This window comes from Dipodomys merriami, unplaced genomic scaffold (genome assembly GCF_024711535.1).
Source record: "Dipodomys merriami isolate MVZ:Mamm:240054 unplaced genomic scaffold, mDipMer1.0.p SCAF_1, whole genome shotgun sequence".
Classification (NCBI taxonomy): Eukaryota; Metazoa; Chordata; class Mammalia; order Rodentia; family Heteromyidae; genus Dipodomys; species Dipodomys merriami.
This window is the reverse complement of record NW_027202270.1, coordinates 30193282-30217286: the sequence shown is the minus strand read 5'-3', so window position 1 is coordinate 30217286 and position 24005 is coordinate 30193282. Positions and strand designations below refer to the sequence as shown.

The window sequence follows — 24005 nt, the reverse complement described above, 5'->3', positions numbered from 1 at the left end:
GTGACATTGATCAAGATGCATTGTACTCATAACCTGACATAGAATTGTCACCTTTTTGTACAACTGCTTAATAAAAACAAAACAAAAAAAACAAAACAACGCCAGAAAGAGCCAGGTGTACGTGTTAATCCACAGCTACTACTGTGACACGGAAATGAGTTATGGGTAAAGGCTTCATTCAGGCCATCCCTGGGGACGCTCCGGTTCTGGACAGCCCCTTTGGCAATACACCAGGGTCTGAGTCTCCGGGCTCCCCGCAGTGGGAAGGAGGGACGCGCGTGGCCAGGTCCGCGCCTTTGCGTACACTCACGTGTGCACACGCTCGCGCACGCACACTACAAATACACACAGGCCCGCTCCCTGCGCTTCCCCACCCCCTCCCCCCCAGTGAGGGGGGCGGGTCTTTTTCTCTTTAAAGAGCAGACGGTCTCCGCGCAAATCCAAGCTCTCTAAGGCCCCGGGGCCCGGACCCGAGCTCCACGCAGCCAATCAGCGTGGCGGAACGGCTCGAGCGCGGGTGACGCTGCACCAATGGACGACCGCGGGGGGCGGGGGCAGCGGAGGAGACACTATTGTTGATGAGGAGCGGCGGCGGCGGCGGCGGCTGCACCACCTTGTTACTGCCGGCCGCGGCCCGGTCGCCTCATTCCCTGCACCCCAGAGTCCAGCTTCGTCACCCCAAGGAGGGGGGGGAGGGCCTTCTCTCTGGCCTCGGGAATCCTCTCAGCATCCTCACAACAAAGCCCTCTCGTCTCGGCCCAGTCTCCGGGGAGGGGAGGGGGACCATGTCCCAGCGGGTGAGGCGCAATGGGTCCCCCACGCCGACCGGCGCCCTCGGATGTAGTGCGGTCGCCACAGCCGGAGGACCCGGGAGCCGCCTGCAGCCCATGAGGGCCACGGTTCCGTTCCAGCTGAAGCAGCAGCAGCAACATGGCAGCCCCACGCGGAGCAACGGCGGCGGCGGCGGCGGCGGCGGCAACAACAACGGCGGCGGCGCCTCAGGCCCTTCAGGCGGCGGCGGCGGCGGCGGGGGCAGTGGCGGCGGCGGGGGCAGTGGCGGCGGCGGCCCGCGCACCGCCTCGCGCAGCACGAGCCCCACGCGCGGTGGCGGGAGCGCGGCGGCGCGCACCAGCCCCACGGTAGCCACGCAGACGGGCGCGTCGGCGACGTCCACGCGAGGCACCAGCCCCCCGCGTGGCGCCGCGCCCGGGGCTCGCGGAAGCCCCCCGCGGCCGCAGCCGCCGCCGCCCCTGCTGGGCACGGTGTCGTCGCCCAGCTCGTCGCCCACCCACCTGTGGACGGGCGAGGTGAGCGCGGCCCCACCCCCCGCCCGCGTCCGCCACCGGAGGAGGTCCCCGGAGCAGGGCCGCCCTTCCCTGGAGAAGAGGAGCCCGAGCGCCCCGGTCTGCAAAGCAGGTCGGTGCGGGGCGTCGCGCGCCCGTGGCGGGGGAGGCGGCCGAGGGAACGGGGCTCGGGGCTCGGAGCTGGGACTGCGGCGGAACCGCGGAGCCCGGGGGCGGGGCCGGGGGCGGGGCGCGCGCTGGGGCGGGGTGGGGGCGGGGTGGGGGCCGGGGGACGCGGCCCAGCCTGCCTCCGGCCCCCGGTGCCCCCCGCCCCCAGCCGCTGCTCCGTGCCCATCTCCTCCTCTCCTTCGCCCACCCCGCGTGGGTCCCCGCCGCGGAGGGCAGCCGCTAAGCCTGCGCTGGGGGCCGCTAGGTGTTAATTATAAACCTGAGGTTCTGGCCGCTCCCCTCCCTCGAGGGTGAGGCTCGATTGGTTTGTCACTTTGTCGTAGTGACTCGGGTAGAGCCTAGCCTTGGCACAGGCGTGCTGCTGAGTGTTCCTGTTCCACATTTGGGGGAACGGAATGGCTGGCTTAGCAATAGCAGATTTAGCTCAGTGAAGATACGTGAGGCGAGGCTGGGAGCGAATTTGTGCGTTCCCTAACATTTCATCAATGAATAGCTAGTAGGGAGCAGTTAACATTCCTCTGGAAGGTGGATGGGGGTTTTATTTATTTATTTATGTCTGAGGATTTTTATGATTTGTATCTAGAAAAACCAAATCCAGGATTTTTTCCCCCCTCTTGTTCTGTTCGTGCAGAATTAAATTTGTTGCGCTTGTAAATAAATACCTGGTAGCTTTCTTGGGAAGGGTTCTAAGCTGTTGCATTTCTGTGGAAGCATTCAAAAAGAGTAACTCAGGAGAAATTTGTATTATGGGAAGTTGAAAGGGTTAAAATTGATGAGGTGATTTGCTTATGTGGCAAAATGTACCAAAAAGTTTTTATATATGAAGAAGGCCAACATATACCTTTGTTTTTCCCTGTCTGAAGAATGTCTTAGTTTATTAAAGGCAGAATGGTTGGCAATTTCACATGTGGTAGTAGAATGGACTGACATTTGAATTCTAGTTGTTTGTATTCCAAAGACCATGTCTTCATGATGTATATAAGAAGAAAAATCTGGGAAATAAGTGGCATGAGGAGTTCTGTATATTTAGTTTTGAAGTGGTGAACCAGATTGCTTCTTTTTACAGTCTTCAACCTGTGGAGCCAATACAGTCAATCAGAAGAGCTGCTTAATGGGCAGTAAAGGTGGAGGAAAGAGATAGTGCACCCAGTATGGTAACACAGTCTGGCCACCCTATCAACTACAGTATTTGATACTGAAAGCAGAGAAACAACCAAGAAAAACGAGGTTAAATATTGGCCAAGTGTGGATTGACTATAGTGATTTCTAAAAGACTGTGTTTCCTGGGATCTCAGGTTTCTGCTGTGCTTATTCTTTGTATTTTCCAAAGGTTCCTTTCTTGCTGATGTATCATTTCTTGGCATGTTCATGCTATAAAATTAACCATCCTCATTAGTTGTCCCTCCCCAAAAATAAAACAGAAAAAAGGAAAAAAATTATTCATCTAGTGCAGCATTATTAACTAGATGTGAGGAATTCTGCCTGTATTAATGGGTCTTACTAGAGTGTGAATGTTTGATAGTTTTCTTCCTGGGATGTATTGTTTTACTGTAGTGAACCACCCTTATAATGTGGATAAAAAGCTTTTTTATTTTAGTTCTACCTGATTAGATCATTTGCCTGTTTTGTATATCTAAATGTAGAAGGATAGTCTTTAATTACAAGACATTTACATTGTTATTGTTGTTATTATTTGCCAGTCCTGGGGCTTGAACTCTGAGCCTGGACACTGTCCCTGCTTTTGCTCAGTGCTAGGCTAGTGCTCTACCTCTTGAGCCATAGTGTCACTTCCCCCTTTTTTGAATAGTTTATACAGATTTTCCTTCCTGGGCTGGTTTCTAACTGTAATTCTCAGATCTCAGCTTCCTGAGTAGCTAGAATTACAGGTGTGACCCACCAGTGCCCCCCCCCAAAGGAATGTTATATCACTAGTTTGCAGGTTCAGTGAAATATGAAAGTTCTTAATGTAGAAGGAAGGGCTACCTCATGTGACTCAAATTCCAAGATTCATCTAGATCATATATTCCTGTTTTCCAGGTGTGTCACTGGATGTCCTAACTTTTGTTGTTAGGGCTCCAGTATCTCAAAAATCTCTTAAATTGGGATTTTTACCTAGTTGCTTCACTCTGCTGGGCTTTGATCTAATCACTGCCTGATCTAGAACGTTATTCTCTTGGCTAAGATGCAGTAAACCAGACACCCAGCATTTTTTTAAATGTATCATCTCAGTGCCTGCATCTCCATAGGTAGCAAAGTGGTTTGTCATTAGGAACTGAGACACATTTTGAAGGTAACTAGGCAACAGGGTTAACTATGAAGTTGTTTTAGTGCCTTCCCTTTTTTTTACCTGACTTTATCTTATCCAGGAAATATATTAAATATATAAATATATCAAATATATTAAAAGTGGACATGTGGATAACATTGAAGTTAGAAAATAAGATTTGGGAAGATGGTCTGGATTTAATAACTTTTAGTTGGGCACTGATGGGTGGCTCATTCCTGTAATCCTATCTACTCAGGAGGCTTAAATTCTGAGGATTACATTTTGAAGTTGCCCTGTGCAGGAAAATCATTGAGACGCATCCCCAATTAACCAGAAAACCAGTTGTAGAGCTGTGGTGCAAAGTGTAGAGCACTAGCCTTGAGCACAAAAGCTTCAGGGACAGAGCCCATGACTGACAAACAGAAAATTGTTCTGCCACCTACAGTCATCTGACATAAGGAAACTTTGTAATTTTTAACTTTCTTTTTATATTGTGCATGCATGAGCTTGTGTGTGCATGTGTGTTTGTCAGTATTGGAGCTTAAACTCAGTTCCTGGAGCTCTCACTTGGCTTTTTCTGCTCATGGCTGGTGTTCTACCACTTGAACCAAAACTATTTTTTACTTTTTTGCTGATTAATTGTAATAAGAGTTTCATGGACTTTTTGCTTGAGTTGGTTTCTAACTGTGATCCTCCAATGTCAGTCTCCTGAGTAGCTAGGGTTACAGGAGTGAGTGAAACCCTTAACTTTTTTTTAAATGAAAATTAAGTAATGATACTTATGATGTAGTAGTTATAAATGAGAATTTGACAAATAACTCAGGTGTAGTATCTAAGTAGACAAATTAACTTTTGTTGTATATTATTGCTTCTAGTTTTAGTGGACATAGCCTGAGTTTCACGATTATATGGAATTTCTTTTTGTTTAGTTTTACCTTTACTCAGTAAATAATAATTGGATATATTTATAGGGTACTGTGGTTTTGAAGCTTATATACATTGTGATATGATCAGTTTAGACTAATTAATCTATTATCTCAAACACCACTTCTTTCTAGTGACAACATTTGAAATCCATTCTTTTAGCTATTTTAAAATACACAATTCAGTAGACTTGAACAGCTTGTGAATTCGATGTTTTGACATTGTCCTGTCCCCTGTGCAATTTAAAAATGTATCCATAATTTTTTACTCTTCCAGAACTTAACTACTGATAGCCTGCAACTTTCCGAAAGCTTCACTGATAAGAAGTTAGCACATATTTTTGGTTGTTAAACATAGGTAGAAACTCAGGAGATCACTTTTTACTGACTTTGCAATATAATGGAGAGTTGGACTACTCAGGTGGAGATGGATCAGCATTACATTGTGTATACTTGGAATATTGGAGCTCACTGAAATAACAATAGGCTGTAGCAATGAAATTATAACAGCAGTATTATAGTACTTCAGGTATTGTGTGCAGTTATATTTAATACTGAATTTTCACTTTGGTTACTTTTCCCTTGACTGAGAATGGAGCCATGTTTGGTCTGTTAGTGTTTGTGTGTGTTCGATTTAATAAGTGTTAGTTTTTTTGGTGGTTCTAGAGAGTTTATACTCAGGACTTCATGATTGCTAGGCAGACAGTCTACCACTGAGCCATATACCTCCAGCCCTATTTTTTTTTTGTCAGTTATTTTTATGATAGGGTCTTACTTCCTGCTGAGATATGTAATCCATCTATTTTAGGCTTCCTAAGGTTGCTGGGATGACAGGACCATGCTATTATCCTTAGTCTCTTTCTGCTGAAGATGGAAAGTTGTGGACTTCCCTGTCCTGGTTGACCTGGAACCCTGATCCTCCAAGTCTCAGCCTGCCAGTAGCTTAGGATGATAGATACAGGATAAAGACGGATCTCTGGAATTTTTTTCTCCTGGTTAGCTCCAAATAGTCAACCTTCCATTTTCATAGGCCTACTAGGTAGGATTATCAGCAGGAACCACAAGCAATAATTGTTATCTTTTTATAATATGTTTATACATATTTTATGATGAGAATAATTAATATATTATTATCTACTCACAGACAATAGTAAAATTAAGGAATGTTTGTATTTTATGAATTTGTGGCATATATAACACTTAAGACTTCTTTTTTCACATTTCTGGGCAACGAAGTTATTTCTAGGTGCTTTTTCCAATTGTCACAAAATTTCCAAAAAGCATTTTCATATAAGTACCTGAGCAGTTCAAGCTTGCATTATTTCAGGATCAACTGTATGTTATTATAGTTTTGCATACCTTTTTCTGTGAATCTGTTCCATATGGGCTCTCCACCCCCCACCCCCTTTTTTTAAGCCAGTCCTGGGGCTTGAACTCTGGGCCTGGGTCTGTCCCGGATCCTCTTTGTGCTCAAGGCTAACACTCTACCACTTAAGCCACAATGCCGTTTCTGTTTTTTTCTGAGTAGTTTATTGGAGATAAGAGTGTCACAGAGTTTCGTGCCTGGGCTGGCTTCCGACTGTGATCCTCAGATGTTAGCCTCGTGAGTAACTAGGATTGTAGGTGTGAGCCACTCCTGCCTGCCTATGTGGCTCATCTTAGCTTGTGTCTTTATAATAAAACTGGTAATGAATTTAAGTGAAGGAGTTTCCTGAGTTCTGTAAGCTGTTGTAGAAAATTAACCACATCTTAGGAGGGGGTCCTGAAAAACCCTGATTTATGGCTGATATGTCAGAAGTACAAGTGGCCCAGGTACTAGCATCTGAAAGATGGGTGCAACCCTTTTAAGCTGAGGAGTTTGTGTTAACTGTAGTATGTTAGAGTCAGAATTCAATTGTTGAATATTTGTTTATGTTTTTGTTTTTTTTGGTCCAGTCGTGTGGCCTGAACTTTGGGCCTGGGCGCTGTCCCTCAGCTCTTCAGCTCAAGGCTAGTGCTCTACCACTTGAGCCACAGAGCCACTTCCAGCTTTTTTCTTTTTGCTTATGTGGTGCTGGGGAATCGAACCCAGGGCCTAAGGTATGCAAGGCAAGCTCTCTACCACTGAGCCACCTTCCCAGTCCCCAATTGTTGAATATTTGATGTTTGCTAAAAACTGTTTCCAGAAAATACTATAAGCCTAAAAAAAATCCCTCCTACTTCAGTGATTTTGTTACACTTTTTCTGTACTGAAAATTGTTTACTTGAAGCCCCCAGGGAAAATGGTTTGAAAACTCATTAGAAAAAAAGTCAGTAGTTTAGTGTCTATGTGTGACTTTTTTGGTGTGACTGACAAGACATATTCTTAGTCGTTTCTCCATTGCTTTGCAAATTTCATTCAGTTATGTTAAATTTGACTGAACTACTCTGTATTACTGTACTATGCAGTAGAGATGTAAACTGTATAGCTTCAGAGATTCAAATTAGCCATGTATAACAGATATGTAGGCATTGAGTATCATGAATACTCTGGGTTCCTAGAGAGTGAATAATTCTATAGGAGATGGGTATAGAAAGTTCTCAGAGAAGCCGGGCGCGGTGGCTCATGCCTGTAATCCTAGCTACTCAGGAGGCTGAGATCTGAGGATCTCGGTTCAAAGCCAGCCCAGGCAGGAGAGACCGTGAGAATCCTATCTCCAATAAACCACCAGAAAACCGGAAGTGGCGCTGTAGCTCAAGTGGTAGATCGTGAGACTCCTATCTCCAATAAACCACCAGAAAACCGGAAGTGGCGCTGTAGCTCAAGTGGTAGAGCACTTGCCTTGAACTGAAGAGCTGAGGGACAGTGCCCAGGCCCAGAGTTCAAGCCCCATGACCGACCAAAAAAAAAAAAAGAAAGTTCTTAGAGAAAATGGCTTTTGATTTTGCTTTGAAAAGGAGGAACAGAACTTTATAGTTGAACTTTAAAGATATGAAAATGTACATGTCCTGTTCACTCCTATATGGCTAAAATGGTAGGGCATAGGGTACATTGGGGAGGTGAGACAGGAAGGAATAGAAAAAAAGTGGAAAGGCAGATTTCAAAATGACATTAGTAGAATATGTGAACTAAAATAAATTAAATTGTATGCCATGGTTAATATACATTTCATGGTTAATAGTTATGTGCTCTGGAGCTAGATTTGCAGGGTTCAGATCCTGGCATTCCCATTTATTTAATAGCTGTTTAATTTAGTCAGTATACTTCACTTATAAAGGGAATACCGAGCCGGTGGCTCATGCCTGTAATCCTAGCTACTCAGGAGGCTGAGGATCACTGTTCAAGCTAGCCTGGGCAGGAAAGTCTGTAAGACTCTTACCTCCAATAAACCACTAGAAACCTGCAAGTGGCGCTGTGGCTCAAGCGGTAGAGCGCTCTCCTTGAACTGAAGAGCTGAGGGATAGCGCCCAAGCCCAGAGTTCAAGGCCCACGACCAACAAAAATTAATTAAGGGAATACTGAAAGCTGGGTGATGGTGGCTCATAACTATTCCTCACTACTCGTGAGTCAGATCTGAGGATTGTGTTCAAAGCTAGTCCAGGCAGACTCTTATTTTCAATTAACTACTAAAAAACTGCAAGTGGAGCTATGACTCAAAGTGGTAGATTTCTAGCCTTGAGTGGAAAATGCTCAGGGATGGTGCCTAGGCCTTGAGTTCAAGCCCCATGTCTGACAAAAAAGGTTGGGGGGGGGGATACTGATAGTACTTACAGTAGAGGATTATCATAATGATAAAATTCTTTTGATGACTCCATGGGATACAAGGATGTCTCAGTATTAGCTATTTTCATATATCTTTGTTATCTTCACCTACAAATTAGTGGTATTTATTTTTTATTTTATTATTATTATTATTATTATTATTTTCTGGTTGTGGGGCCTGAACTCTGGGCCTGGGCGCTGTCCCTCAGCTCTTCATCTCAAGGCTAGCACTCTACCACTTGAGCCACAGCGCCACTTCCGGCTTTTTTCTTTTTGCTTATGTGGTGCTGAGGAATCGAACCCAGGGCCTCAGGCATGCAAGGCAAGCGCTCTACCACTGAGCCACCTTCCCAGTCCCAAAAGGTTTATTTTTATAATGTATTTTCTTAGAAAAATTCCTAGATAGAAGAAATTATAATAGGAGGTTTCCAATGTTGGAATGCTTATGATTTTTAATTTTAATCCCTGTATTATTTTAAGTTACCTGAATTAAGGAGTGGGTGACTAAACTGTTACTTAAAAAAATTTTTTTTGGCCAGTCCTGGGGCTTGAACTCAGGGCCTGGGCACTGTTCTTGAGCCTCTCTGTGGTCAAGGCTAGCACTGAGCCACAGCACCACTTCTGGCTTTTTCTGTGGTACTGAGGATTTGAACCCAGGGCCTCATGCATGCAAGGCAAGCACTCTACCACTGAGCCACCTTCCCAGCCCCGAATTAGTGGTCTTTATATTCTTAGAATGAATTGCATGTGTGTGATAATCCACATTTAGGATGAATAAAATGTGATTTTGAGATGAAATAGGCTAGAGGACAGTAACTCCCCAAAACAATGTGTACTTGAGTTTGAGAATGGCAAAGTTTTAACAGATTGAAGAGCTGTGTGCTGGTTGCTCACACACGTAATGCTAGCTAATTAGGAGACTGAGATCTGAGGATCACAGTTTGAAACTAGCCTGGGAAGACAAATCCATGAGATTCTTACCTACAGAACTGGAGTTATGACTCAAGTGATGGGACCCTGAGCTTTTTTTTTTTCTTTAGTTATGAGCATGCTTTAATGACTTAATTAATTTTGGTGCTGATAACAGGGTTTGAACCTAGGGCCAGTGTATTCTCTCAGCTTTCTCACTCAAGGCTATGGCTCTACCACTTGAGCCACATTTCCACTTCAGGCTTTTTGCTGGTTCACTGGAAATAAGAGTCTCATGGACTTTTTGGCCCAGGCTGTCCTTGAACCGTGATCCTCAGATCTCAGCCTCCCGGGTAGCTAGGATTACAAGCATGAGCCACTGGTGCCCAACTATAAACATGTTGTATAACAACTTCCTTTTTTTTTTTTTTTTTTTTTTGGTCATGGGGCCTGAACTCTGGGCCTGGGCGCTGATCCTCGCTCTTCAGCTCAAGGCTAGTGCTCTACAGATACTTGAGCCACAGCGGCACTTTCGGCTTTTTCTGCTTATGTGATACTGAGGAATTGAACCCAGGGCCTCATATATGCAAGGCAAGCACTCTACCACTGAGCCACCTTCCCAGCCCACCCTGAGTTTTTTTGCTCAAGGCTAGCATTCTACTTGAGCCACAGTTCCACTTGCAGCTTTTTTGGTAGTTACGATAGGTTTTTAAAAAGAGGTAGCTGAGTAAGAACAGCACCACGCACGTGGTATTCAGGTAAGGGTTAGGTTTATATAGTAGACCTGCTGGGACCAGGCAAGGTTGGCACTCCACTCGAAAGAGCGTCTGGCCCTGGGTTAGGCCTTATATAGGGTGGGGGGAGGTGTGTCCAGGTAAAGGGAAGTGGGACCAGGTAAGAGGTGGGACCAGGTGGGAGAAAGGTGTGGCCACATCAGATTAAGATGTGACCTCAGCGGATGCAGATGAAACCTCTTCCAGGTGTCCCAGTTGCCTAGGTAACGCAGGTACTGGGCGGGGTCTGCTCTCCCTCCAGGAATGGACCTTACAATTGGACCTTAATTGCCTGAGCTAGCTTCAAACTGAGACTCTCAGATCTCAACTTCTTGAGTAGCTATAATTACAGGTGTAAATCATCCTCACTCAGCATGCATTTGTTACGTGTTTTTTTTGTTTTTGTTTTTGTTTTTTCCCAGAGCTGAGGACCAAACTCAGGGCCTTGAGCTCTCCAGGCAGGCACTCTTCTGCTGAGCTAAATCCCCAGCCCCCATTTGTTACGTTTGAAATGGTGTTTTGCTTTATTGCCAGTTGGCCTCAACTGTAATCCTCCTATATGTGCTTCCCTTATAGCTGGGATAATAGATGGGCAATGTGGTGTGTATCCAGCCATTGATTGAGATCAACTCTCATGAACTTCTTTGTACTTGGGCTGGCTTTGAACCCCTGATCTTTGCCTCCCAAAAAGCTAAGATTACAGGTTTGAGCTTCTTCCACCTCAGCTCTTGGAGGTGTTTACCTACACATTACTACATAGCATGCTTACACTGCTGCTTTGGGAAGTTTTTTTTTCCCCCTAACTTTTTGTATACTTCCTTGTATGGCAAATGTAGTTTTAACTTTGAAAGACTATCTTTCTATTGTAGTTATAGTATCCTTTTGATTGAACAGCATTCGTGAATTTTTTCCTTTAGAATTATTTTATTAAATCATAAATGTGCAACAGCTTCTTAACTCTACACATACACTTAAATTTTTTTCTTTATTGAGATTAAGTGATTGCATAAACTTCATAGTGTTGTGGGACAGTGATACTTAGATAAAGTCACAAACATATTTTAAACTTCATAAAGCACATTGTCATATTCACAGTCTATAAAGCTTTTGAACTCTACAAACTTTGACACTTCAACTATTTTTTTCCAAATTGGGTGATTTGTACATTTCTTTCTTTTGCTTAGTGTGAGCTGTTCCCTCTTTCTTTCTCATTCTCTCCCTCCCATCTCTGCCCTTGAGTTGTTTAGTTAACTTTCATCAATGTCCAGTGCAGCTGATGGGCCCTTCTGTTGTATTTTTTTACCTGTTTCCCTCTGATTCTATACCTTACTCTTAGTGTCCCTCAGATGTGCATATGTATATACCATATGGGGGGTCAAGAACATGGAGTCATCTAAAAAAATATTATGACCAATTAAGAGAGGTCCTATGTTTCTTGAGTCCTGTTTACTTTGTCATATCTCCTTGCATTTTGAATTTAACACCTAATATCAGGGAGACCATGTACCATTTGTCTCTGATCTTATCTTGTTTTGCTCAACATGATTTGTTTTAGTTCCATCCATGTCCCTGTAAATGCCATGATTTTGTCCTTTCTAGTGGCTGTGTAATATCTTATTGTATATAGGTACCACATTTTTTGATCCATTCATCTGTAGTGGGGCATCTGGGCTATTGTGAATAGTGTAGCAATGAACATGGAGGCATGCACTTAAATTTTTAAAAGAAAAACATTATGTCTTATTACACCATGATCCTGGCTAATAGACTTTCAAAACTTGTGAGAAAAATCTTAACCATTTCACATATCACCAGAAACTTACAAATTTGTTTATACTTTCACAAAGACCACTAGAAAGAAATAATTAAAAAGCTAAGAAGCTGTCTCAAAGGCATTTTTTTTGTTTTTTTGTTTTTTGTTTTACAGTCCTTCCTCCACAGAAAGGATATTAAATATTCCAATCCATTTACAAAATGGCTCCCTCCATCTGCTCTAGTGTCTTTTGCCATATCACTGCAGATTTATGCATAACTGAGATAAGAGTTTCCTTAAGATTGCTAATTTGATAACCTGAAGCTGTTCTGTTACCTCTGGGCTCATCCTCTCCTAGTTACCCAGTGAAGCTCATGGAAAATAGGAAGAAAGAAACTCAATATTGGCTCCTCCCACCATAACCACCACTTTACCCCTGCCTCCTGGACCATAGTTTCTTCTGCCATATGGTCCCCATAGGTTTCTGCTACAACCAAAGTTTCCACTCTTCATTTGGGCCATAGTTAGAAGGTTGCTGGTTGTAATTTCCTAAATCATTGTAATTTCCATTTCCATAATTATCTCCTCCATAGTTGTCATAACCATCTCTGTAGCCCTTACCCTGTTTGCCATATTCAAGTCCTCCACCACTGTATCTTCTTCTTCCTCCCCCATAACCAGGGCTATCTCCAAAATTGCCACCTCCGGGCCCTCCTCCATACCCATTATAGCCATCTTCAAATCCATGTCCTTTTTTTTTTTTTTTTTTTGTCGGTCACGGGGCTTGCACTCTGGGCCTGAACGCTGTCCCTCAGCTCTTCAGCTCAAAGCTAGTGTTCTACCACTTGAGCTACAGCGCCACTTCCAGTTTTCTGGTGGTTTTTTTAAAATTGGAGATTAGAGTTTCACGGACTTTCCTGCGATCCTCAGATCTCAGCCTCCAGAGTAGCTAGGATTACAGGCGTGAGTCACCAGCGCCCGGCCCTCCATGTCCATTTTCATATCTACAAGATCCTCCTCTAAAGTTACTTCTTGGTCCTGTTCCAGAATTTTCTACCACCACCAGGAGAACCCCCAAAACTAAAGATCCCTCCTCTTCCACTCCTAGAACTTTGACCTCCTACAATGCCTTTCTTCTGCATTATGAACATGATAGTATGGTATTTTTGCAATACAGTTTTATCCACAGGATCTTGGTCATCAATAGTAACAAAGCCAAAGCCTCTTTTCTTTCCAGACTACATATCAATAATGATCTCAATGGTATCAATTTTTCCATGTTTTTTTAAAGTAATCACTAAGGTGATGCTCCTCAATATCTTCTTTTTTTTTTTTTGCTGGTCATGGGACCTGAACTCTGGGCCTGGGCGCTGTCCCTCAGCTCTTCAGCTCAAGGCCAGCGCCCTACCACTTGAGCCACAGCACCACTTCCAGCTTTTTCTGCTTATGTGGTGCTAAGGAATCGAACCCAGGGCCTCATGCATGCAAGGCAAGCACTCTACCACTGAGCCACCTTCCCAGCCCTCAATATCTTCTTTAATTCCACCAATGAATAGCTTCTTTACAGTTGCATGAACCCCTGGTATTCTAGACTCCTCTCTTGCTATAGCATGTTTGGCTCCACTATTCTCCCATCAGTTGAATGAGGCCTGGCAGGAATGGCATCATCAACCTCTGCCATGGATGAGAAAGTTACAGAATCAAATCTTCTTTGTTTTTGTTTTTGTTTTGGTCCAGTTGTGGGGCCTGAACTCTGGGCCTAGCCGCTGTCCCTCAGCTCTTCAGCTCAAGGCTAGCGCTCTACCACTTGAGCCACAGCACCACTTCCGGCTTTTTTCTTTTTGCTTATGTGGTGCTGAGGAATTGAACCCAGGGCCTCATGCATGCAAGGCAAGCGCTCTACCACTGAGCCACCTTCCCAGCCCAGAATCAAATTTTCTTGATCTTTTGCTTGCAGGATCCCTCATAACCACAGTCTGTGAGCTTTCTCCATTACTCATAGTACTTTCTCAAATTTTCTTCTGTGGTTTCAAAGCTTAAGCCACCAATAAAGAGTTTATGGAACTGCTCCTTTTATCTCTCCATCCTGGACTCAGTCACTTCAACCTGATTTCCTGCAGCAGAGGAGGATGAGAAAGATCTCAATGGACAAACATGAACAGGATTTGTCCTGGTGCTGTAGTGAGATCTGTAGCTGCTTGAGAAACAACACTAAGAGTACCTCCACACAGGACCCAGTGCTGCTGCTGCTGCCGCTGCCATTAGATAGCACTTTTTTTCTTGTTAATTTTTTAGGTGTGTGTGTGTGTGTGTGTGTGTGTGTGTGTGTGTGTGTGTGTGTGTGTGTGTGTGTGTGTGTGTGTGTGTGTGTGTGTGTGTGTGTGTGTGTGTGTGTGTGTGTGTGTGTGTGTGTGTGTACATGTACCTCTGTCCTACACCCAGCTTAGGAGCATCCCTTTGGATTTTTTTTCAACCTCTTAACTGAACTCTTAACTGATCATGGATCTTACCTACAGTTTTGGAACTTTCTTAGGAATTCCCTTCACTTCTCTTCAGCTTTGAGCTGAAGCATATTCTCCAGTAATTTTTTTGAGAGATGGTACATAGGAAATCTATATTCTTTAAGACCTTTAATGTCTGTAGATAGATTTGAGAATAGAGTTTGAATTCTAGGTTGGGGATAACTTTTCTCTACTGAATATTAAGTATGTGTAACTTAGTGGTACAGTCAGCATGTGAAGGTGGGTTCAGGTCTAAGCACTGTATCTTTCAGACTCTAGAATTTCAGAATTGAGAATTCTGATGCCATTGTACTTTTTAGTCCTTTGATACGTAATGATGTGCATTTTCTTAATGAAAGTATTATGGTCACCAGATATTCCTTGGTTCTTGACTACAACTTCTAAGATTAGGACACTTCAGAGAGCCAAGAAGAGTAGGAAGATAGAATGATTTATAAGCAAAGTTTTTATTTCAAGAGGTGAAGTGGGCAGATCAGATAAGGATCAACTGCACAGAATCTGTCTGTGCTTGGGGTTTTATCAGTAGAATGGGGCTACTAGGATTAGTAGGTGGTATGAAATAGAGGCTCTCATCTTTTTTTGTTCTGTTGCCAGTCCTGAGGCTTGAACTCAGGGCTTAAGTGCTATCCGCTATCCCAGAGCTTTTGTGTTCAAAGCTAGTACTCTTTAATACTTGAGCCACAGCTCTGCTTCTGACTTTTTGGTAAGATAAGAATTTCACAGGCTTTTCTGCTGGGTTGACTTGAACTGCTTTCCTTAAATCTCAGCCTCCTAAGTAGCTAGGATTGCAGGGATGAGCCATGGTTGTCCATCTGGCTTTCTTCTTTTGACCCCACTCCAAATAATTTGATATCTATATGGTGGCATCTATATGGAGGGAAAGGCATATGTTTGGGTGCTCAGTCTTCTTTTCCTCTCCGACTTAAACCTCTTTGCCCTTGCTGGTTTAGCTGTGCCAGTAGAAGTTTATGTATTGGTCATTATACCCTCAGTTTGCCTGTTCACCTAATACAGGCTATTGATAGGTACAGTATATGATTAGAATAGAATCGTATAATCAAAGGCATATTCTCTTTCATACTCATTCCTTTCTAGCTGCCTAAGGCCAACATTACCTACCATTCTGAAATAAAGATTGCCTTGGTGTGAGGTGTTTTTAATCATTGGATTGTTTTCTTTTTTTTTTTTTCATGGCTTAATATCTCCAAATTGTTATACACAGAGATTTCAGTTTAACATGTCCATTTATGTATACAGTGCATTTTGATCAGTGTTACCCCTTCCACATTCTCCCCTCATCTATTTCCTATCTACCAAAGTTTCCTGGTTTCATTTTCACAAATGTACATTATTGTATTCTCCCAGCATTTCCAGCACTTTCCTCTTTAGTCCTCTCCCCTCACAGACAAGACCTAGTACAGCTTCCTGGTATTCATTTTGTTAAACTATCTGTTAATTGTTCAAAGGGATTACACCATGGAAACCAACCCCTGTGTTAACCATACTTCAGTCATTTTGATCATGTATACAGTATATACATATGACCTATATGTTTTCATATGTTTGTATTTTAGGATTGCTATGTATGAGAGAAAACATGCACTTTTTGTGCTCTCTGAGCCTAATTTAACATGAGTTTTTTCCAGGCCCATCCATTAATAATATTTTCCTGCAAATAATAGAATATTATTCTTGATGGATAAATAAAATTCTATTTATGTATATACATATGCAAATATAGCACACATATGTATCACATTTTCTTGATCTATTTTTTCATTGTAGGGCCTCTGGGCTATTTCTATAACTTGGCTATTGTGAATTGAGCTGCAGTGAATACGAGTGTGCCAGGTGCCTATGTTGTAAATTAACTCACATTCTTGCAGATAAATGCCCAAGAATGGCATCACTTGATGATAAAGTAGTTTTAGTTTCAGATTAAAAAAAAATTGTTTTTGAGGAATCTCCATACTGAATTCCATAGTGATTGCACTAATTTACATTCCCATCAATAGTGTATTACGGTTCCTTCCCACCCCATCTTCTCATATCCTTACCCCAGCATTTGTTGTTGGTATTATTGATAATGGGTATTGTTTTCTGTTCAGTATGGACATTACTTTGTTGGCTTTTTCAATTTAGGTACTTATTTATTTTTTCTATGATTTTTATTTTCTCTTTGGGAACCCCTGAAAATCCAGATGTGGTATATTTTGGATTAAACCTATAATTTTCTTATTTCTGTTCTAGCTTCAGACACTTTGTTCCTTTCCATCCTAGCAGATTTATTTGTATTCATGTCAGTTTTTATATATTGTCTATTATACTACTATTTTCAAGAATACTTATCTTGCTTTCTCCTTTTAAAGATGCTTTTAAAAGGTATCAATACCCTCAAAACTTTCTTTTTGCTCTCTTCATTTTTTTCAGCTCTTTTTATCTTGATCTTTGTGTTTTGTGTTCAGTCTTTTAGTTTTGTATTAATGTTTAAATGGAATGCTAAAATGCTGATTAAGTGTTCTGTGTGTCTGTATTAGGCTGTTAGCTTAGAGGATACTTCTGTAGAGTGACTATGAAAGGGACTCCCAAGTGTTAGTGTTTTTCTTCTCTTTGGTCAGTTTCTCCAGGGAAAAATGCTGCAGTTATCAAGCTTGAGAATTCATGTTTTGGTGTCCTTAATTCTACAGGCCATCTAGTTAATCTCTTGAACAGTTTTCCCCAGTCTTTTTGCTCTGGAGAAACTTGGTATAATTTTTATTTCTTAGGCAGCAGGAGCATTCACGGACAGTAAGTTGAAACCCAGTAAATCTGGTAATAATTAATGCTGTCTTGAGTAGGGACTGATTTCTAATAAGGCCAGTTTAGTAACCCAATCATTTTGTATAGTTTTCCCCTCTAGGCTACTAAGGAAGTCGTTGTTATCATGTGAGCTGCCAAGTAGAGGAAACTTCAGTTTTAATTTTTAAAGAAAATCTTCAACTTTGTTCAAATGGTCAGAATAATTTATCTTACTCTAAGAGATACTAATGAGATATGCCCTATGGACCTGTATTAGCAGATCCCTTAATCCTCCCATTGAAAACACACAAAAAAAAATGATGTTCTAATTCTTCAACTGGGGAAAAATGTAGTTTTTTGTGGTTTTTGTTTGTTTGTTTGTATGTCAGTTCTGGGGCTTACACTGAGGGCATGATGGGCACTGTCCCTGAGCCTTTTTTTTTTTTTGCCCAAGGCTAGTGCCCTTGAGCCATCTCTCCACTTCTGGCGTTTTGGTGGTTAATTGGAGATAAGAGTCTCATGCTTGGGGTTGGCTTTGAACCGTGAGCCTCATATCTCTGCTGAGCCTCATATCTCTGCGGTCTGAATAGCTAGGATTACAGACTTGAGCCATGGGTGCCTGGCTAGTTTGTCTTTTCTTTTTTCTTTACAGATTAAAATAAAAGCTTGTAAGGTATGCACAATACAATTTTATTAAATAGTTGATAAAAGCCAAAATGGGATTTAATTTTTCTACTAAGTTTTGGAAGATAAATTAGTTGAAGATAAATTAGTGGAAGATAAATTAGTTGAAATCTGGTCTTTTGGGTGCAGTCAAAACTTCCCTAATCTGCCTGAAACAAGTTCTAGATTTTTATGGAAACTAAAAGTAAAATTTTCCATTCACAGGCAAGCAGTGGATGTTTTGATGCAGTTTTCAACCTTTGACTTTAATAAGTAGATTTTTCTTGTTTAACATCAAGAGCAAGAAAAGAAATACTAGATTTAACTTCAGTGTAAGTTTAAATTAACCTACTATAATTTTTTTTTATAGTTTTTAAACTTTTGGTGATACTAGGGATTGAACTCAGGGTCTTGTGCTTTCTAAAAGGCAAGTGTTCTATTTCAGTCAAGCTCTCAGTTCCGGAAAATTTTATTCACAATGTTTATTATATATACATACATATGTATATATAATATTTATTCTTGCCAGTACGGAGGCTTTCACTCAGAACCTGAGTGCTGGCCTTTAGATTTTTTTTTTTTTTTTGTCGGGGCCTGAACTTGGCCTGGGCGCTCAGCTCAGTTCAGCTCAGCTCAGCTCAAGGCCAGTGCTTTACCAGTTGAGCCACAGCGCCACTTCCAGCTTTTTCTGCTTATGTGGTGCTGAGGAATCGAACACAGGGCCTCATGCATGCAAGGCAAGCACTCTACCACTGAGCCACCTTCCCAGCCCCGTCCTTTAGCTTTTTTGTTCAAGACTAGTGCCTCTACCATTTGAACCACATCTCTACTTGGGGGTTTGGCAGGTTAATTAGAGATAATCTCATAATCTTTCTGGGCTTTCCTGTCTGGGGTGGCTTCAAATTGTGATCCTCAGATCTCAGCCTTTTGAGTAGCTAGGATTAGAGGTATGAGCTCCCAGCTCCCAGCTACATCTTTGTTGTTGTTAAACTTGTTTACAGGGCTGTCTTAGAAATAGCTAGGTCTTGTGGTTCAAAAAAAAAATCTAATCTGACCATTTCTGGGTAGAGATTTTTTAATTGCTTTGTTCAGATGATTTACACTTAATGAATTTATAGGTTTGCTATTTTGTTTGTTTCTCTTTCTCTACTTCTCTAACTTTTTTTTTTTTGTCAGTTGTGGGTTTGAACTCTGGGCTTGGACGCTGTCCCTCAGCTCTTCAGCTCAAGGAGAGTGCTTACAACTTGAGCCACAGTGCCACTTCTGGTTTTCTGAGTGGTTTATTGCAGATAAGTCTCACGGACTTTCTTGCCCAGGCTGACTTTGAACTGTGATCCTCAGATCTCAGCCTCCTGAGTAGCTAGCTAGGTGAGCCACTGGCCGCCTGGCTTCTAACCTTTTTTGGATTGATTGAATATTTTTTAGTAATTCTTTTTCTTTTTTCTTTCTTTCTTTTTTTTTGTAATTCTTTTTATTTATTTACTTATTTTTTGGGTCCGGTCGTGGGGCCTGAACTCTGGGCCTGGGCGCTGTCCCTCAGCTCAAGGCTAGCGCTCTACCACTTCAGCTATAATGCCACTTCTGGCTTTTTTTCTTTTTGCTTATGTGGTGCTGAGGAATCGAACCCCCGGGGCCTCAGGCATGCAAGGCAAGTGCTCTACCACTGAGCCACCTTCCCAGCCCTGTAATTCTTTTTAATATATGCATTGTGACTTGATTTTTTTGTGTGTGTGATGGAGTCTTGCTGTGTAGTTCAGGCTGGCATGAAATTTGAGGTCCTCCTGCCTCAGCACACTGGAGTGCTGGGAGTATAGGCGTGTGTGATATTTGGCCTAATGTCATCAATTCATTATAAGCATGCTTGATAATTTTTTAAATCTACAATAAGTTTGTTGTCCTTCAGTGGGTTTTATTTTTGGGTGGTACTGAGGGTTAAACTAGGTCTTGCACTGGGTAGGCAGGTATTCCACCACTTGAGCCAAGCCCCTACCTATTTTTGCTTTAGGTTTATTCTTATTGAGTCTTGTGCCTTTGCCTAGGACCGGATTATTAGAACGGCTATCCTACAATACTATGCCTGCCTCAAAATTGGTGTGTTGATTGATATCAGCTCTTTAATACAATATTTTGGTTAGGCTGCTTTGAATGGTATTCTTTTTTTTTTTTTTTTGGTTATGGGGCCTGAACTCTAGGCCTGGGCGCTGTCCCTGAACTCTTCAGCTCAAGGCCAACACTCTACCACTTGAGCCACAGCGCCACGTCCAGCTTTTTGTACTTATGTGGTACTGAGGAATTGAACCCAGGGCCTCATGCATGCAAGGCAAGTACTCTACCACTGACCACCTTCCCAGCCCCATGATCTATCCTATTTTTGAGTAGCTGAGACTACAGTCATGCCCCTTGGTTCTTGATAGAACCAAGATTAGTTATGAATCATGTAAGTGCAAGGTTGAATACTATTAAAATGTTAAAAATTTTGGTAGTTTTTTCATCATGGATGATCATTTGTGTTATCTGTTTGGTAAGTTACTTTGTGCAGAGAATGAGTCTTGACCTTGCTTTTAAGAAATCATGTTGAGGGCTGGGAAGGTGGCTCAGTGGTAGTGCGCTTGCCTTGCATGCCTGAGGCCCTGGGTTCGATTCCTCAGCACCACATAAAGAAAAAAGCTGGAAGTGGCGCTGTGGCTCAAGTGGTAGAGCGTTAGCCTTGAGCTGAAGAGCTCAGGGACAGCACCCAGGCCCAGAGTTCAGGCCCCAGGACCAGACCCAAAAAAAAAAAAAAAAAGAAATCAGCTTTACAACGTTGGTGCGGGGGAGGGGGGAGGCAGGAAGGGATGTGAAGGGTAAACAAAGGAGGAGGCTGCAATGCTTGGTAAGAAATATATGCATTATCCTGCCCATGTAATTGTAACCCCTCTGTACAGTATGTTCACAAATAAAATAAAATTAAATTAAATTTAAAAAAAAAGAAATCGGCTTGTAGTGATTGCTTATGGATTTCTCCATTGATCAGGGTATAAATTTTCTACACAGACTATTCTACTATTCTGTTCTCTTTTCAGGGTCTCATTATATCTCATATAAAGATATTAACTAGACAGGTTCTTAACTGAAGATTTATAGGATTATATATTTCCGCCAACTCATTCCTTACTGTTAGAATCCAGATCCTTGAGGTTATAGAACTAAATGTTCTTTGAGGCTACTCTTAGGTGGTTCGCATGTGACACCCTCAGTCTACAAAGCCATCAGTGGAATACCTTTCTGACTTGATATTCTGAAACCTCCCAGAGGAGACTCTCTTTTTTTTTTTTTTTTTTTGTCAGTTATGGGGCTTGAACTTGGGGCCTGAGTGCTGTTCCTGAGCTCTCTTATCTCAAGGCTAGTGCTCTGCCACTTGGAGCCACTTTGCCACTTCCAGTTTTCTGGTGGTTAATTGGAGATAAAAGTCTCATAAACTTTCTGCCCAGGCTGGCTTTGTACCATGATCCTCAGATCTCAACCTCCTGAGTAGCTAAGATTACAGGTGTGAGCTATGAGCCCCAGTGAGACTTCTTTTAAAGAATTTATGATTACAGTAGGCCTCCCTGGATAATCTTTCTTTTGATTAACTCATTGTTAACTGGGTTGATAACTTTACAACTGCATAATTGATTTCACATATAACACCATCATGGTTGTGATACATCATTAAATTTATAGTTCTGGGGATTAGCCAATCTTGGGACCACTTAAGAATTTGGCCTACTGGATTCAGTTCAGAAATTAGTAGAAACTATTGTACTATCCACTCAGAATATGGCACTTAACCTATTATGTACATACTCTGATGTACTTGTTTATTGATATGTTGCAAATAAAGCAACTGTAAAACTGTGTCATAGAAACATCTAAATGAAATTTAATGAAGAGTACATATTTGTATAATTGTATCTTGGACATGATAGTAATTGCTACTGAGGAAAAAAAAATTTTTTTTTTCTTTTCTTTTGTAGTACTGGGATATGTTGGGTGGGGTGTAGGCTCAAGTGGTACAGTACTTGCCTAGTATCGGCCTCATACATGTTAGCCTGCCACTTGAGCCATGCTTCCAGCTTTATAAAGAAAAATGTATTTTATATTCTTTTCCTTAAAATTTTTTTAAGTAGTTGTACAAAGGGGCTTAGCATGATAGCTGATGAGTGCAGTGCATCTTAATGTCACTCCTCCCATTGTTCTCCCCATCTCGCTAGCCCCATCCATCTCTTCAGTTTACCTAGGTTTATTTTTGCGTATGTACATTGAATATTATAACTGTATTTTCATATCCTTCCTTTTTCCATTTATTATCTTTAAGAAATTGTACTAAAGAGGGCTGGGAAGTTGGCTCAGTGGTAGAGCGCTTGCCTTGCATGCCTGAGGCCCTGGGTTCGATTCCTCAGCACCACATAAGCAAAAAGAAAAAAGCCGGAAGTGGCGCTGTGGCTCAAGTGGTAGAGCGCTAGCCTTGAGCTGAAGAGCTGAGGGACAGCACCCAGGCCCAGAGTTCAGGCCCCACGACCGGACCAAAAAAAAAAAAAAAGAAAGAAATTGTACTAAAGAGTTTAAATTTGACAGAATTTATGAATATAACTAATCTTGATCAATATCACTGATAAAGGTATCTGTTGAGAAAAGTAAGGAGATAATGGATTGGGTCTTTATTGTAAATTTCATATTAAAAGCAATTGAACAATCTAGATGCTGGTAGTTTGGGCCTATAATCCTATCTACTCAGCATGCTAACTGAAGTCAGCACAGGCTGAAAAATCCTTATCTCCAATTTCCCAACAACAACAACAAACAACAAAAACAAAACAAAAAAACGGGAGTAGAGGAGTGACTCAAGTAGTAAAAAGCTTAAGAGAGCCGGGAGGCTCCAGTGGCTGTAATCCTAGCTACTTAGGAGGCTGAGATCTGAGGATCTTGGTTTGAGGCCAATAGGAGCAGAAAAGTTCCTTTGAGACTCTTTTATCTCCAGTTAAACACTCAAAAACTGGAAGTGGAGCTGTGACTCAAAAGAGGTAGAGTGCTAGCCTTGAGCAAAAGAGCTCAGGGATAGCACCAGGCCGAGTTCAAGTCCCATTACCAACAAAAAAATAAAAAAGCCAAATGAACTGACTTGTTGAATTGAAATACCTTTATACAACTAATTAAAGATAGAGAAAAAAGAAAACAAGCCAAATGAGAATGCAGGGCTCAAAGTTCAAGCCTCAGTCACACAAAAAAAAACAACAAAAAAAAACTTTTAAAAGGCATTTGAATACACCATTTTAGATAATTTTAGGAAAATAAGCACAACATTTTTAAAATTGGAAATAATTTACTTGTGATCTTAAGAAAATAAGCACAAAAATTAGAAATTTACTTACCTTTGATCTCTACAAAATTAATCAAAAGATAAATTGCCTCAATGAATTTGAACTGGAAAACTAGTTAGAAAATATATTGGTGTTATACATTCCCACATATTAACCCCAGGTATGGGATGAAAGGGACAAAAAGCTTGAAGAGCCAGGAGCTCATCTGCCAAATCTGTTATTCTGGGAAATGGAATCTCGAGTGAGTACATGTTGGGTACATTTATATTTTGGAAAAAATGTCTAATAAAGTAAGTTGGAAATAAGAGAGTCTGTGGATTTGTTCAGGCTGGCTCAGAAATGAGATTTTTAGATCTCATTCTACTGAGTAGCTAAGCTACTGGGTAGCCAAGTGCCACCTTTGCCCTGAGAGCATACATTCTAATGTAGGAACTTTAATCTCAGGGAAGAGGACCAAAGATAATTCCAGTCCAATACATTCATCTGCCGACTCCACAAGGCACTAAGGAAGAGAGCTTTTAGATTAGGTAAACTCTTCCAGAATCAGTTGCTACACCTAAAAGGAAGAAGTATTGTTATTAACAAAGCCTAGTCATGTGTTCACCTTGCTCAGGGAGCAAGGTCTGTTGCCAAAAGAAGGAAAGACTATAGAGGAGGAGTATACTAATCAGGAAAAGGTGGTGGCTATTTCATAGTGTTTGCATTTTGAAGTCTGATTCCTTATACTTAAAGCTTCAAATCAATTTGCCAAATATGTCAAACTTTACTTTTATAATAAGTGTGCATGTGTGTGTGTGTGTGTTTGTTTCTGGAATTGAACTTGTGGCCATGTGCTCACTCAGATTACTTGCTCAGCTGGCTCTCTATGACATGAGCCATACCTCCA

The 24005-nt window shown here is 41.9% G+C and overlaps 1 protein-coding gene across 1 annotated transcript in view; it reads left to right on the top strand.

The window, feature by feature from the left end:
• Positions 1-601: 601 nt before the first annotated feature.
• The window catches only part of Fam117b (family with sequence similarity 117 member B), a 62434-nt gene continuing 39030 nt past the window's right edge, over positions 602-24005 (top strand). The window contains exon 1 of the mRNA XM_070019334.1: positions 602-1416. Within this exon, the coding sequence (XP_069875435.1) occupies positions 786-1416 (631 nt within the window). The 5' untranslated portion in view covers positions 602-785. The remainder of the gene's footprint in view (positions 1417-24005) is intronic.